The sequence below is a fragment of the Haliotis rubra genome, unplaced genomic scaffold (assembly GCF_003918875.1).
Source record: "Haliotis rubra isolate DU_JTF1 unplaced genomic scaffold, ASM391887v1 Scf10, whole genome shotgun sequence".
Classification (NCBI taxonomy): domain Eukaryota; kingdom Metazoa; phylum Mollusca; class Gastropoda; order Lepetellida; family Haliotidae; genus Haliotis; species Haliotis rubra.
The window spans coordinates 3,967,280-3,981,680 of record NW_025764892.1 but is presented as its reverse complement, the minus strand read 5'-3'; the positions used below and the strand labels follow the sequence as shown (position 1 = coordinate 3,981,680).

Below are 14,401 nucleotides of genomic sequence, written 5' to 3'. Positions count from 1 at the left end.
TAAATGTGTACGTACAATGATATCCTCTGTAGTATTCAGCAAATACGTATACATGTATTATTTTTGCGAGAATAAAGTTCACATCAAATACTCAAAATCGAAAAGTTCCTTGTATTTTATTATTTATTCAATGAATTCATTATAAAAATACTTCACTTCCATTTTGCAAAAATAAATACTTGGAATGACAATTTATGCCAATTATTATAACTTTTTAAAATCTGAAGAATTTGTCCTCTGAGAGTCCAAGAGTTTTTAGATGGTCAATCATATCTGCCTCAAATGTCTTAGTCCCACAGATAAGCACTAGAAGATTCTCCTTCTTGTTGCCTAGTTCAGAGTCAAGTAGTGTGTCAGAGACTCTCCCAGCATGCACCTGGTCTCCGTATCTATAACATCTGGAAGGTTCATCGCTTTCCTGAAAGACACATGTAACACAATTAAGGATATTCTTTTTGGCAAATGTACTATTTTGAACAGAAATAGTTTGGGGTATTTCAAGAAAGGAGTCTTAGGGACCTAGGATATCACAAGCTGCTATTCACCTCTCTGATGTATGTTACTAAGAGGCAAGAGGTATTGGGTAGATAGACAGACAAAAAAGTTTATTTTTGTGTCACGTGAATGTACATTGCAGGTAAAAAGGCAGTGGTAAAAACATAAAATATACAAACACCAGGCCAGATGGCCAATGAGACACACTAGACAATATGTGCATAAAATGTATAAAATACAAGTGTTTGCCACTAATATGGCAATGTCCCCGCCGCTAATGAATGGAATATTCATAACATATTTACTACTTTTTATTTTTTGCTCACATACAAGATGCCTGAAATCACTGGTGTCTGCATAATCACCCAATGTAGGCTGTCGACATAATTGAAGACATTGGGTGCAATATTTCATGAAATATCGCGTTAACAAGAATCGGACGGAGGCCGCTGAATACATAGTCCCCCGTTCCGTCAGGGGACAATAAGCTTAAAACATATCACACGTATCACACGTATGAAACATTGGGACCTAGGATATCACCTGAGTGCATGTTACTGACTAACAAGGAGTATTGGTGATCTAGAAAACCACTAGCTACTATTCATTGTATAGAGCGTATGTTACTGACAGCCAGGAGTACTGGGGACCTCAGATACCACTAGCTACTATTCATTGTATAGAGTGTATGTTACTGACAAGCCAGGAGTACTGGGGACCTCAGATACCACTAGCTACTATTCATTGTATGGAGTGTATGTTACTGACAGCCAGGAGTACTGGGGACCTCAGATACCACTAGCTACTATTCATTGTATGGAGTGTATGTTACTGACAGCCAGGAGTACTGGGGACCTCAGATACCACTAGCTACTATTCATTGTATAGAGTGTATGTTACTGACAAGCCAGAAGTACTGGGGACCTCAGATACCACTAGCTACTATTCATTGTATGGAGTGTATGTTACTGACAGCCAGGAGTACTGGGGACCTCAGATACCACCAGCTACTATTCATTGTATGGAGTGTATGTTACTGACAGCCAGGAGTACTGGGGACCTCAGATACCACTAGCTACTATTCATTGTATGGAGTGTATGTTACTGACAGCCAGGAGTACTGGGGACCTCAGATACCACTAGCTACTATTCATTGTATAGAGTGTATGTTACTGACAAGCCAGGAGTACTGGGGACCTCAGATACCACTAGCTACTATTCATTGTATGGAGTGTATGTTACTGACAGCCAGGAGTACTGGGGACCTCAGATACCACTAGCTACTATTCTTTGTCATGAGTGTACGTTATTGACAAGCCAGGAGTACTTGGGACCTCAGATACCACTAGCTACTATTCATTGTAATGAGCGTACGTTATTGACAAGCCAGGAGTACTGGGGACCTCAGATACCACTAGCTACTATTCATTGTATTGAGTGTATGTTACTGACAACCCAGGAGTACTGGGGACCTCAGATACCACTAGCTACTATTCATTGTATAGAGTGTATGTTACTGACAGCCAGGAGTACTGGGGACCTCAGATACCACTAGCTACTATTCATTGTATGGAGTGTATGTTACTGACAAGCCAGGAGTACTGGGGACCTCAGATACCACTAGCTACTATTCATTGTATTGAGTGTACGTTATTGACAAGTCAGGAGTACTTGGGACCTCAGATACCACTAGCTACTATTAATTGTAATGAGTGTATGTTACTGACAGCCAGGAGTACTGGGGACCTCAGATACCACTAGCTACTATTCATTGTATAGAGTGTATGTTACTGACAGCCAGGAGTACTGGGGACCTCAGATACCACTAGCTACTATTCATTGTATTGAGTGTATGTTACTGACAGCCAGGAGTACTGGGGACCTCAGATACCACTAGCTACTATTCATTGTATGGAGTGTATGTTACTGACAGCCAGGAGTACTGGGGACCTCAGATACCACTAGCTACTATTCATTGTATAGAGTGTATGTTACTGACAAACCAGGAGTACTGGGGACCTCAGATACCTCTAGCTACTATTCATTGTATAGAGTGTATGTTACTGACAGCCAGGAGTACTGGGGACCTCAGATACCACTAGCTACTATTCATTGTATAGAGTGTATGTTACTGACAAGCCAGGAGTACTGGGGACCTCAGATACCACTAGCTACTATTCATTGTATAGAGTGTATGTTACTGACAGCCAGGAGTACTGGGGACCTGGGATACCACTAGCTACTATTCATTGTATGGAGTGTATGTTACTGACAGCCAGGAGTACTGGGGACCTCGGATACCACTAGCTACTATTCATAGTATGGAGTGTATGTTACTGACAGCCAGGAGTACTGGGGACCTCAGATACCACTAGCTACTATTCATTGTATTGAATGTATGTTACTGACAAGCCAGGAGTACTGGGGACGTGGGATACCACTAGCTGCTATTCATTGTATTGAGTGTATGTTACTGACAGCCAGGAGTACTGGGGACCTGGGATACCACTAGCTGCTATTCATTGTATTGAGTGTATGTTACTGACAGCCAGGAGTACTGAGGACCTCGGATACCACTAGCTGCTATTCATTGTATTGAGTGTATGTTACTGACAGCCAGGAGTACTGGGGACCTCGGATACCACTAGCTCCTATTCATATTATGGAGTGTATGTTACTGACAGCCAAGAGTACTGGGGACGTCAGATACCACTAGCTACTATTCATTGTATTGAATGTATGTTACTGACAAGCCAGGAGTACTGGGGACGTGGGATACCACTAGCTGCTATTCATTGTATTGAGTGTATGTTACTGACAGCCAGGAGTACTGGGGACCTAGGATACCACTAGCTACTATTCATTGTAAAGAGTGTATATTACTGACAAGCCAGAAGTACTGGGGACCTCAGATACCACTAGCTACTATTCATCGTATTGAGTGTATGTTACTGACAAGCCAGGAGTACTGGGGACCTCGGATACCACTAGCTACTAGCATTGTATAGAGTGTATGTTACTGACAAGCTAGGAGTACCGGTGACCTTGGATACCACTAGCTACTATTCATTGTATCGAGTGTATGTTACTGACAAGCCAAGAGCACTGGGGATCTCGGATACCACTAGCTACTATTCATTGTATCGAGTGTATGTTACTGACAAGCTAGGAGTACCGGGGACCTGGGATACCACTAGCTACTATTCATTGTATTGAGTGTATGTTACTGACAAGCCAGGAGTACTGAGGACCTAGGATACCACTAGCTACTATTCATTGTATAGAGTGTATGTTACTGACAGCCAGGAGTACTGGGGACCTCAGATACCACTAGCTACTATTCATTGTATAGAGTGTATGTTACTGACAGCCAGGAGTACTGGGGACCTGGGATACCACTAGCTACTATTCATTGTATTGAGTGTATGTTACTGACAGCCAGGAGTACTGGGGACCTCAGATACCACTAGCTACTATTCATTGTATAGAGTGTATGTTACTGACAAGCCAGGAGTACTGGGGACCTGGGATACCACTAGCTACTATTCATTGTATGGAGTGTATGTTACTGACAGCCAGGAGTACTGGGGACCTCAGATACCACTAGCTACTATTCATTGTATAGAGTGTATGTTACTGACAGCCAGGAGTACTGGGGACCTGGGATACCACTAGCTACTATTCATTGTATTGAGTGTATGTTACTGACAGCCAGGAGTACTGGGGACCTCAGATACCACTAGCTATTATTCATTGTATAGAGTGTATGTTACTGACAAGCTAGGAGTACTGGGGACCTCAGATACCACTAGCTACTATTCATTGTATGGAGTGTATGTTACTGACAGCCAGGAGTACTGGGGACCTGGGATACCACTAGCTACTATTCATTGTATAGAGTGTATGTTACTGACAGCCAGGAGTACTGGGGACCTCAGATACCACTAGCTACTATTCATTGTATAGAGTGTATGTTACTGACAGCCAGGAGTACTGGGGACCTCAGATACCACTAGCTACTATTCATTGTATTGAGTGTATGTTACTGACAGCCAGGAGTACTGGGGACCTCGGATACCACTAGCTACTATTCATTGTATTGAGTGTATGTTACTGACAGCCAGGAGTACTGGGGACCTCAGATACCACTAGCTACTATTCATTGTATTGAGTGTATGTTACTGACAGCCAGGAGTACTTGGGACCTCGGATACCACTAGCTACTATTCATTGTATTGAGTGTATGTTACTGACAGCCAGGAGTACTGGGGACCTCAGATACCACTAGCTACTATTCATTGTATTGAGTGTATGTTACTGACAGCCAGGAGTACTGGGGACCTCAGATACCACTAGCTACTATTCATTGTATAGAGTGTATGTTACTGACAGCCAGGAGTACTGGGGACCTGGGATACCACTAGCTACTATTCATTGTATTGAGTGTATGTTACTGACAGCCAGGAGTACTGGGGACCTCAGATACCACTAGCTACTATTCATTGTATAGAGTGTATGTTACTGACAAGCTAGGAGTACTGGGGACCTCAGATACCACTAGCTACTATTCATTGTATGGAGTGTATGTTACTGACAGCCAGGAGTACTGGGGACCTCAGATGCCACTAGCTACTATTCATTGTATTGAGTGTATGTTACTGACAGCCAGGAGTACTGGGGACCTCAGATACCACTAGCTACTATTCATTGTATAGAGTGTATGTTACTGACAGCCAGGAGTACTGGGGACCTCAGATACCACTAGCTACTATTCATTGTATAGAGTGTATGTTACTGACAGCCAGGAGTACTGGGGACCTCAGATACCACTAGCTACTATTCATTGTATAGAGTGTATGTTACTGACAGCCAGGAGTACTGGGGACCTCAGATACCACTAGCTACTATTCATTGTATAGAGTGTATGTTACTGACAGCCAGGAGTACTGGGGACCTCAGATACCACTAGCTACTATTCATTGTATTGAATGTATGTTACTGACAAGCCAGGAGTACTGGGGACGTGGGATACCACTAGCTGCTATTCATTGTATTGAGTGTATGTTACTGACAGCCAGGAGTACTGGGGACCTAGGATACCACTAGCTACTATTCATTGTAAAGAGTGTATATTACTGACAAGCCAGAAGTACTGGGGACCTCAGATGCCACTAGCTACTATTCATTGTATTGAGTGTATGTTACTGACAAGCCAGGAGTACTGGGGACCTCAGATACCACTAGCTACTATTCATTGTATGGAGTGTATGTTACTGACAGCCAGGAGTACTGGGGACCTCAGATACCACTAGCTACTATTCATTGTATTGAGTGTATGTTACTGACAAGCCAGGAGTACTGGGGACCTCAGATACCACTAGCTACTATTCATTGTATGGAGTGTATGTTACTGACAGCCAGGAGTACTGGGGACCTCAGATACCACTAGCTACTATTCATTGTATCGAGTGTATGTTACTGACAGCCAGGAGTACTGGGGACCTCGGATACCACTAGCTACTATTCATTGTATTGAGTGTATGTTACTGACAGCCAGGAGTACTTGGGACCTCTCGGATACCACTAGCTACTATTCATTGTATTGAGTGTATGTTACTGACAGCCAGGAGTACTGGGGACCTCAGATACCACTAGCTACTATTCATTGTATTGAGTGTATGTTACTGACAGCCAGGAGTACTGGGGACCTCAGATACCACTAGCTACTATTCATTGTATAGAGTGTATGTTACTGACAGCCAGGAGTACTGGGGACCTCAGATACCACTAGCTACTATTCATTGTATACAGTGTATGTTACTGACAGCCAGGAGTACTGGGGACCTCAGATACCACTAGCTACTATTCATTGTATGGAGTGTATGTTACTGACAGCCAGGAGTACTGGGGACCTCGGATACCACTAGCTACTATTCATTGTATTGAGTGTATGTTACTGACAGCCAGGAGTACTGGGGACCTCAGATACCACTAGCTACTATTCATTGTATTGAGTGTATGTTACTGACAGCCAGGAGTACTTGGGACCTCAGATACCACTAGCTACTATTCATTGTATTGAGTGTATGTTACTGACAGCCAGGAGTACTGGGGACCTGGGATACCACTAGCTACTATTCATTGTATTGAGTGTATGTTACTGACAGCCAGGAGTACTGGGGACCTCAGATACCACTAGCTACTATTCATTGTATAGAGTGTATGTTACTGACAGCCAGGAGTACTGGGGACCTGGGATACCACTAGCTACTATTCATTGTATTGAGTGTATGTTACTGACAGCCAGGAGTACTGGGGACCTCAGATACCACTAGCTACTATTCATTGTATAGAGTGTATGTTACTGACAAGCTAGGAGTACTGGGGACCTCAGATACCACTAGCTACTATTCATTGTATGGAGTGTATGTTACTGACAGCCAGGAGTACTGGGGACCTGGGATACCACTAGCTACTATTCATTGTATTGAGTGTATGTTACTGACAGCCAGGAGTACTGGGGACCTCAGATACCACTAGCTACTATTCATTGTATAGAGTGTATGTTACTGACAGCCAGGAGTACTGGGGACCTGGGATACCACTAGCTACTATTCATTGTATAGAGTGTATGTTACTGACAGCCAGGAGTACTGGGGACCTCAGATACCACTAGCTACTATTCATTGTATAGAGTGTATGTTACTGACAGCCAGGAGTACTGGGGACCTCAGATACCACTAGCTACTATTCATTGTATAGAGTGTATGTTACTGACAGCCAGGAGTACTGGGGACCTCAGATACCACTAGCTACTATTCATTGTATTGAATGTATGTTACTGACAAGCCAGGAGTACTGGGGACGTGGGATACCACTAGCTGCTATTCATTGTATTGAGTGTATGTTACTGACAGCCAGGAGTACTGGGGACCTCGGATACCACTAGCTACTATTCATTGTAAAGAGTGTATATTACTGACAAGCCAGAAGTACTGGGGACCTCAGATACCACTAGCTACTATTCATTGTATTGAGTGTATGTTACTGACAAGCCAGGAGTACTGGGGACCTCAGATACCACTAGCTACTATTCATTGTATGGAGTGTATGTTACTGACAGCCAGGAGTACTGGGGACCTCAGATACCACTAGCTACTATTCATTGTATTGAGTGTATGTTACTGACAAGCCAGGAGTACTGGGGACCTCAGATACCACTAGCTACTATTCATTGTATGGAGTGTATGTTACTGACAGCCAGGAGTACTGGGGACCTCGGATACCACTAGCTACTATTCATTGTATTGAGTGTATGTTACTGACAAGCCAGGAGTACTGGGGACCTCGGATACCACTAGCTACTAGCATTGTATAGAGTGTATGTTACTGACAAGCTAGGAGTACCGGTGACCTTGGATACCACTAGCTACTATTCATTGTATCGAGTGTATGTTACTGACAAGCCAAGAGCACTGGGGATCTCGGATACCACTAGCTACTATTCATTGTATCGAGTGTATGTTACTGACAAGCCAGGAGTACCGGGGACCTGGGATACCACTAGCTACTATTCATTGTATTGAGTGTATGTTACTGACAAGCCAGGAGTACTGAGGACCTAGGATACCACTAGCTACTATTCATTGTATAGAGTGTATGTTACTGACAGCCAGGAGTACTGGGGACCTCAGATACCACTAGCTACTATTCATTGTATAGAGTGTATGTTACTGACAGCCAGGAGTACTGGGGACCTGGGATACCACTAGCTACTATTCATTGTATTGAGTGTATGTTACTGACAGCCAGGAGTACTGGGGACCTCAGATACCACTAGCTACTATTCATTGTATAGAGTGTATGTTACTGACAAGCCAGGAGTACTGGGGACCTGGGATACCACTAGCTACTATTCATTGTATTGAGTGTATGTTACTGACAGCCAGGAGTACTGGGGACCTCAGATACCACTAGCTACTATTCATTGTATAGAGTGTATGACAGTTACTGACAGCCAGGAGTACTGGGGACCTCAGATACCACTAGCTACTATTCATTGTATAGAGTGTATGTTACTGACAGCCAGGAGTACTGGGGACCTCAGATACCACTAGCTACTATTCATTGTATAGAGTGTATGTTACTGACAGCCAGGAGTACTGGGGACCTCAGATACCACTAGCTACTATTCATTGTATTGAGTGTATGTTACTGACAGCCAGGAGTACTGGGGACCTCAGATACCACTAGCTACTATTCATTGTATAGAGTGTATGTTACTGACAAGCCAGGAGTACTGGGGACCTCAGATACCACTAGCTACTATTCATTGTATGGAGTGTATGTTACTGACAGCCAGGAGTACTGGGGACCTGGGATACCACTAGCTACTATTCATTGTATTGAGTGTATGTTACTGACAGCCAGGAGTACTGGGGACCTCAGATACCACTAGCTACTATTCATTGTATAGAGTGTATGTTACTGACAGCCAGGAGTACTGGGGACCTCAGATACCACTAGCTACTATTCATTGTATAGAGTGTATGTTACTGACAGCCAGGAGTACTGGGGACCTCAGATACCACTAGCTACTATTCATTGTATAGAGTGTATGTTACTGACAGCCAGGAGTACTGGGACCTCAGATACCACTAGCTACTATTCATTGTATAGAGTGTATGTTACTGACAGCCAGGAGTACTGGGGACCTCAGATACCACTAGCTACTATTCATTGTATTGAGTGTATGTTACTGACAGCCAGGAGTACTGGGGACCTCAGATACCACTAGCTACTATTCATTGTATTGAGTGTATGTTACTGACAGCCAGGAGTACTGGGGACCTCGGATACCACTAGCTACTATTCATTGTATTGAGTGTATGTTACTGACAGCCAGGAGTACTGGGGACCTCAGATACCACTAGCTACTATTCATTGTATTGAGTGTATGTTACTGACAGCCAGGAGTACTGGGACCTCGGATACCACTAGCTACTATTCATTGTATAGAGTGTATGTTACTGACAGCCAGGAGTACTGGGGACCTGGGATACCACTAGCTACTATTCATTGTATAGAGTGTATGTTACTGACAGCCAGGAGTACTGGGACCTCAGATACCACTAGCTACTATTCATTGTATTGAGTGTATGTTACTGACAGCCAGGAGTACTGGGGACCTCAGATACCACTAGCTACTATTCATTGTATAGAGTGTATGTTACTGACAGCCAGGAGTACTGGGGACCTCGGATACCACTAGCTACTATTCATTGTATTGAGTGTATGTTACTGACAGCCAGGAGTACTGGGGACCTCAGATACCACTAGCTACTATTCATTGTATTGAGTGTATGTTACTGACAGCCAGGAGTACTGGGGACCTCGGATACCACTAGCTACTATTCATTGTATAGAGTGTATGTTACTGACAGCCAGGAGTACTGGGGACCTGGGATACCACTAGCTACTATTCATTGTATAGAGTGTATGTTACTGACAGCCAGGAGTACTGGGGACCTGGGATACCACTAGCTACTATTCATTGTATAGAGTGTATGTTACTGACCACTATGGCTTAGTGCGGACTGAAGATACCGCTAGCTGTTATTCACCTGACTGAGAGCGTATATTACTGAAAAGTTCCAGAATGAGGACCATGCATCTAGTTCAGTTTTCATCAAGATATCAGAATATGTGCGGCAGGCATAGATCAGCCTGACTCTGGTCTCCTCGTCCTCTTCTCCCAAAATTCCCTGTATGACCTGTGACATGGGGGCTATGCCGGTGCCAGCTGCTAGGAGGTACAATGTCTGACACTGAAAACCCAGGGAAATTGCATTACATAGATAAACAACGTAAACATGAACAAGGAACGGGAAAAGATCACATGGTAGTAAATCTGTGGTGGAGGTAAAGTGGCTTGACTGAGTAAGTAAAATGAGAGTGAGTGAGTAGTTAGTGGTTGAGTGAGTGAGTAAAATGAATGAGTAAAACGAGTGAGACGCAGTTGAGTGAGTGGTTGAATAAGATAGGGCATGTGGATAGGCAATCAAGTTATTAGAATACAATTGCGGTTTTTGAGAAAGGGGGATGCACACTCTTGAGAAAGGTGGGGTGCACACTTCATTTTCACCCATTTTCACGGGTCATTTCATAAACTTTCAGGACAAAAGGGGACAAATTTGGAAGTGATTCAGGTCTGCTGATGTTTAACATGTTGAAAACCTCATGCATGGGTATGGTGCTGACAATCTTTGACACATAATCAGGGTCAGTAGTAATAGAAGACTGAGTAGATCTTACGAAATATGCATAGAATGACACTACTAAATAGCAATAATAATTATTCCATTTCCATTAGTTGGCCATTTCAGCATAATCTTAGTATGGTTCACTGAATCATTCAACAGCATTTTCTCAAAATCATATGTTAATTTCAGAGGTTTAACTCAAATTTGACTTTTGTTGTATAGAATAGAAAACCAAAACATTTCATGCTAGCTGACAAGATTAAAAATCATAACTAAAAGAATTTGAACATGTTAAATGTATTTTTGTTAAAGGTAACTTTAAGAAACATACAAACCTGGTTCAGCTTGTAGGAGAAACTACCAAAAGGACCCCGAACATCAACATATTCCCCCTCCTTCCATCTTTTAACTATCTGCGACATCTGCCCTTTGGGATAAATCTGAAGCAATCAAGACAAACTTATGTCATACCCATATATGTGTCGGTACAATTTGGACATAAAACAAGTTACTTTAAATAGGCAAATTTTCAAAGTTTTACAACACAAACTCACCTTTATTAGCAGATCAAAATAACCTTTGACCTCAACACTGGATATAGGTGTGTACTGTCGGGTAACAGGTGTCGAATCTAGGTATCCCCTGGAATAATATTAATATGAAATTCGTGATCATCTTTAGACTCTAAAAGATGTTACATTTCAGAATGGTTTTAAGTTTTAAGTTTCCATACCCCATTCTTCTCACTGCACTACAGGTTGAGGAAAATGTACTATCAGCATCCTTTCAATGGACGAAGAAGTGTGTGATTTAATGAATTATAGCATAAGCAATGACTGAAACTGTTAGATTACAATGACACACAACTAGATACTTGACTCATTTTACACAAGGGGTTTCATTGACTTGAAAGCTGATAACTGATATATTGATTCAAAAGGACCTGAATAAGTCAAATAATAACAAAAGTTTTTATTCTGTTTGTGTTAAGATATATATTTCCTATTTAGCCCTGTAATCAATTAACATAATGCTACATATGAAAAAAAGGTGATCCTATTAAATTCTGATTTACATTGTCCATCCTCACCATCTAACCATGGTATTCTGAACAAATGGAAATATTTCTGTGGCAGTGAATTAAGAAATTAGAATCAATATTCATATGTTTACCTGTCTTGATACAGCATTGAAAATAAAAATCTATTGATACAACAATATTGCAATATACAAGAGGCAATATACAACCAATTTCAGTCAGCACCAAGGACAAACGTGAGCTCCTGATATTGTTGGATGTGTCCTACCTGATAATGATGTGTTGACCTATACTCAGACCCAGTGACTTCCCCCTAGGCAGCCTCATCCTGTATCTAGCTGAGTCCTTGGTTTCCATGGTGACGGATATGATTTTAACTCTTCTGTATTTGTCCTTTGATAACACTGGTTCCTGCAGGAAATATGGTATTGGTTTTCTGTAATAAGTCATGATACCAATGACATTTCCTGTTTCAAGGACATGTCTAAACAAAACCCACATATTACTGAGAAATTAATAACATATTGAATTTACCTTTTCTTTTCATTGCTGAAACTTCTAATTCAAGAGTTCATTTTGAGAATGAAACCATCGTTAAACCTCACAAAATATATTTTACTAATTTATGTTTTCTGCCTCTTAGCCTGTTGACCGAGAATTCAAGTAAAACAGTAAGCTGTACTGTCAGGCCCAATGACTTATGATCATTTAATTATGAAACAAGCAAGGAATAACATCTTTGTATACTATTTGACTTATATTATGGTGTGCTAACATTATTCTGATAAACTGAGCACCAGTTGTTAGACTTCCATTTTTGAGGAAGCCATGGTGGCTGAGTGAGTTAGATTGCTGACTTTGTATTATGCTGGCGATTAAATGCCTCACTCTGATGGGACTCAGCCTAAAAATAAAGTACTGGAATCTGTACACACACTTTACCGAGGACTGACTGACTGAGTTTAGTTTTACGCCGTTTTTAGCAATATTCCAGCAACATCACGGCGGGGGTCACCAGAAATGGGCTTCACACATTGTACCCATGTGGGGATTCGAACCCGGGTCTTCAGCGTGACGAGCCAACGCTTTAACCACTAGGCTATCCCACCGGCCCTTTTACCAAGGAAGTGTAGCTTCAAATATATCATATGTTATGTATGACACCGAATTGAAAATTATTCAGCCTTGATATGCTAACATCTGACATTTGTATTTGTGCAAATTTCAGATTTGAAATCATACCAAGTGATATTTTCTATGGCTGTTGGACACTTTTCTTCCCCATGTATTGTAAATCATGTTTAGTCTGGATAAAGCAATATTTGATACATAATAAACAACATACAGCAAGGTGTTGAGATAAGTTGTTTTTTTTAAGATGACATCTAATCAACAACTCACGAAGTTTGACCAACTAATCCATCATCACTTTCGACATTCATACTGACGACCAACTTTAACCAGGAAATACTACTGCTGGTGTTTACATGATTTAGACATGAAATATTACTATTGATCATAAGATGCTTACTGATGTCATAGGTAAATTTTGTCAAAGTGGCAAACAGTTTCATTTCTCAGGAAAAGCATTTGGTAAAAATAAATAATTATACTGTGCAGCTGTAGTTGTATTTTACCTCATTGCCACTGTCTTCTGAGTCAGACACATTTTCAGGCTCGTTGTCCTTCTGCTTAAGTCGAAGACATTCCTGTTCCCAGATCTTCACTTCTTCATCATAGATATCAAAGACACATGGCACACACCCATTACCACAACAATCCGAGTCTAAGGGCTTCACAGGCTTCTCAGGCCAATCTGTAGATTTTGCCATCATAAACGTTCACACTAACAAGCAAACAGGGCATTTCACAGTCATCAGGTTGATACATTTAAGTAATATTCCTACCCAGAGACCATATAATAGATGGTCTCTGTCCTACCAGAATAACATGTTTTAGCTTTCATAAATATTCATTCTGTGATACAATAAAAAAGAGAAGTTGATCATGTTGACGGTTAATGATGAATTTTGAACAAATGTTTCAGTCATCTTTTTTTATGACTGCATGTGGTTTAGTACTTTCATAGGGAATTCCATACATAAGACATGTCATCCATGAAAAGCCTTCTCTAACAAGGCACTTGGAGGTGGAACTAGCATTTCTATTATTATTATTATTGTTGTTGTTGTTGTCACAGATCCTGTCATTCATGCCATCGTCTGTTACTTCTTCAACAACCTGTTCTAACTTTCTCTTTACTTGCCTTGGCATGCCTGAACCTGGAACATGAAAACAGTATCACAATTATTCGTTCAGCATATTTTATACACTGAGGAATATATAAGGCAAACATTACTTTGTTTTAACATTTTCTATTACAAAAATCATATTTGATACATTCTAAATTTGGAAATACATTTGTAAATAATCAGCTGACTGTCGAGTCAAGTCTCTTCCTGAAGTAATACCGAGTCTTCTAGACTTACCACTGCACACATGCTGACTTTCTTCATTCATCCTTAATTAGTTTACATCGTTCTATTTTAATTAAACGTTCTATAACCTTCACGTGTCTAGTAAGAGTTACCCCCCTTTACAACTC

General features: G+C 41.4%; 1 protein-coding gene across 1 annotated transcript; it reads right to left on the bottom strand.

Annotated features, from left to right (window-relative positions):
* Positions 1–109: 109 nt before the first annotated feature.
* On the bottom strand, positions 110–14,393 carry LOC124263707 (NADH-cytochrome b5 reductase-like). Its single transcript, XM_046698411.1, has 8 exons — positions 14,286–14,393; positions 13,738–14,078; positions 13,434–13,703; positions 12,065–12,207; positions 11,312–11,399; positions 11,093–11,197; positions 10,119–10,322; positions 110–418 (listed from the first exon to the last, which is right to left on the bottom strand). The coding sequence occupies exons 3-8, from the start codon at positions 13,629–13,631 to the stop codon at positions 215–217; spliced, it is 942 nt and encodes a 313-aa protein (XP_046554367.1). The 5' UTR covers positions 13,632–13,703; positions 13,738–14,078; positions 14,286–14,393; the 3' UTR covers positions 110–214.
* Positions 14,394–14,401: the final 8 nt, after the last annotated feature.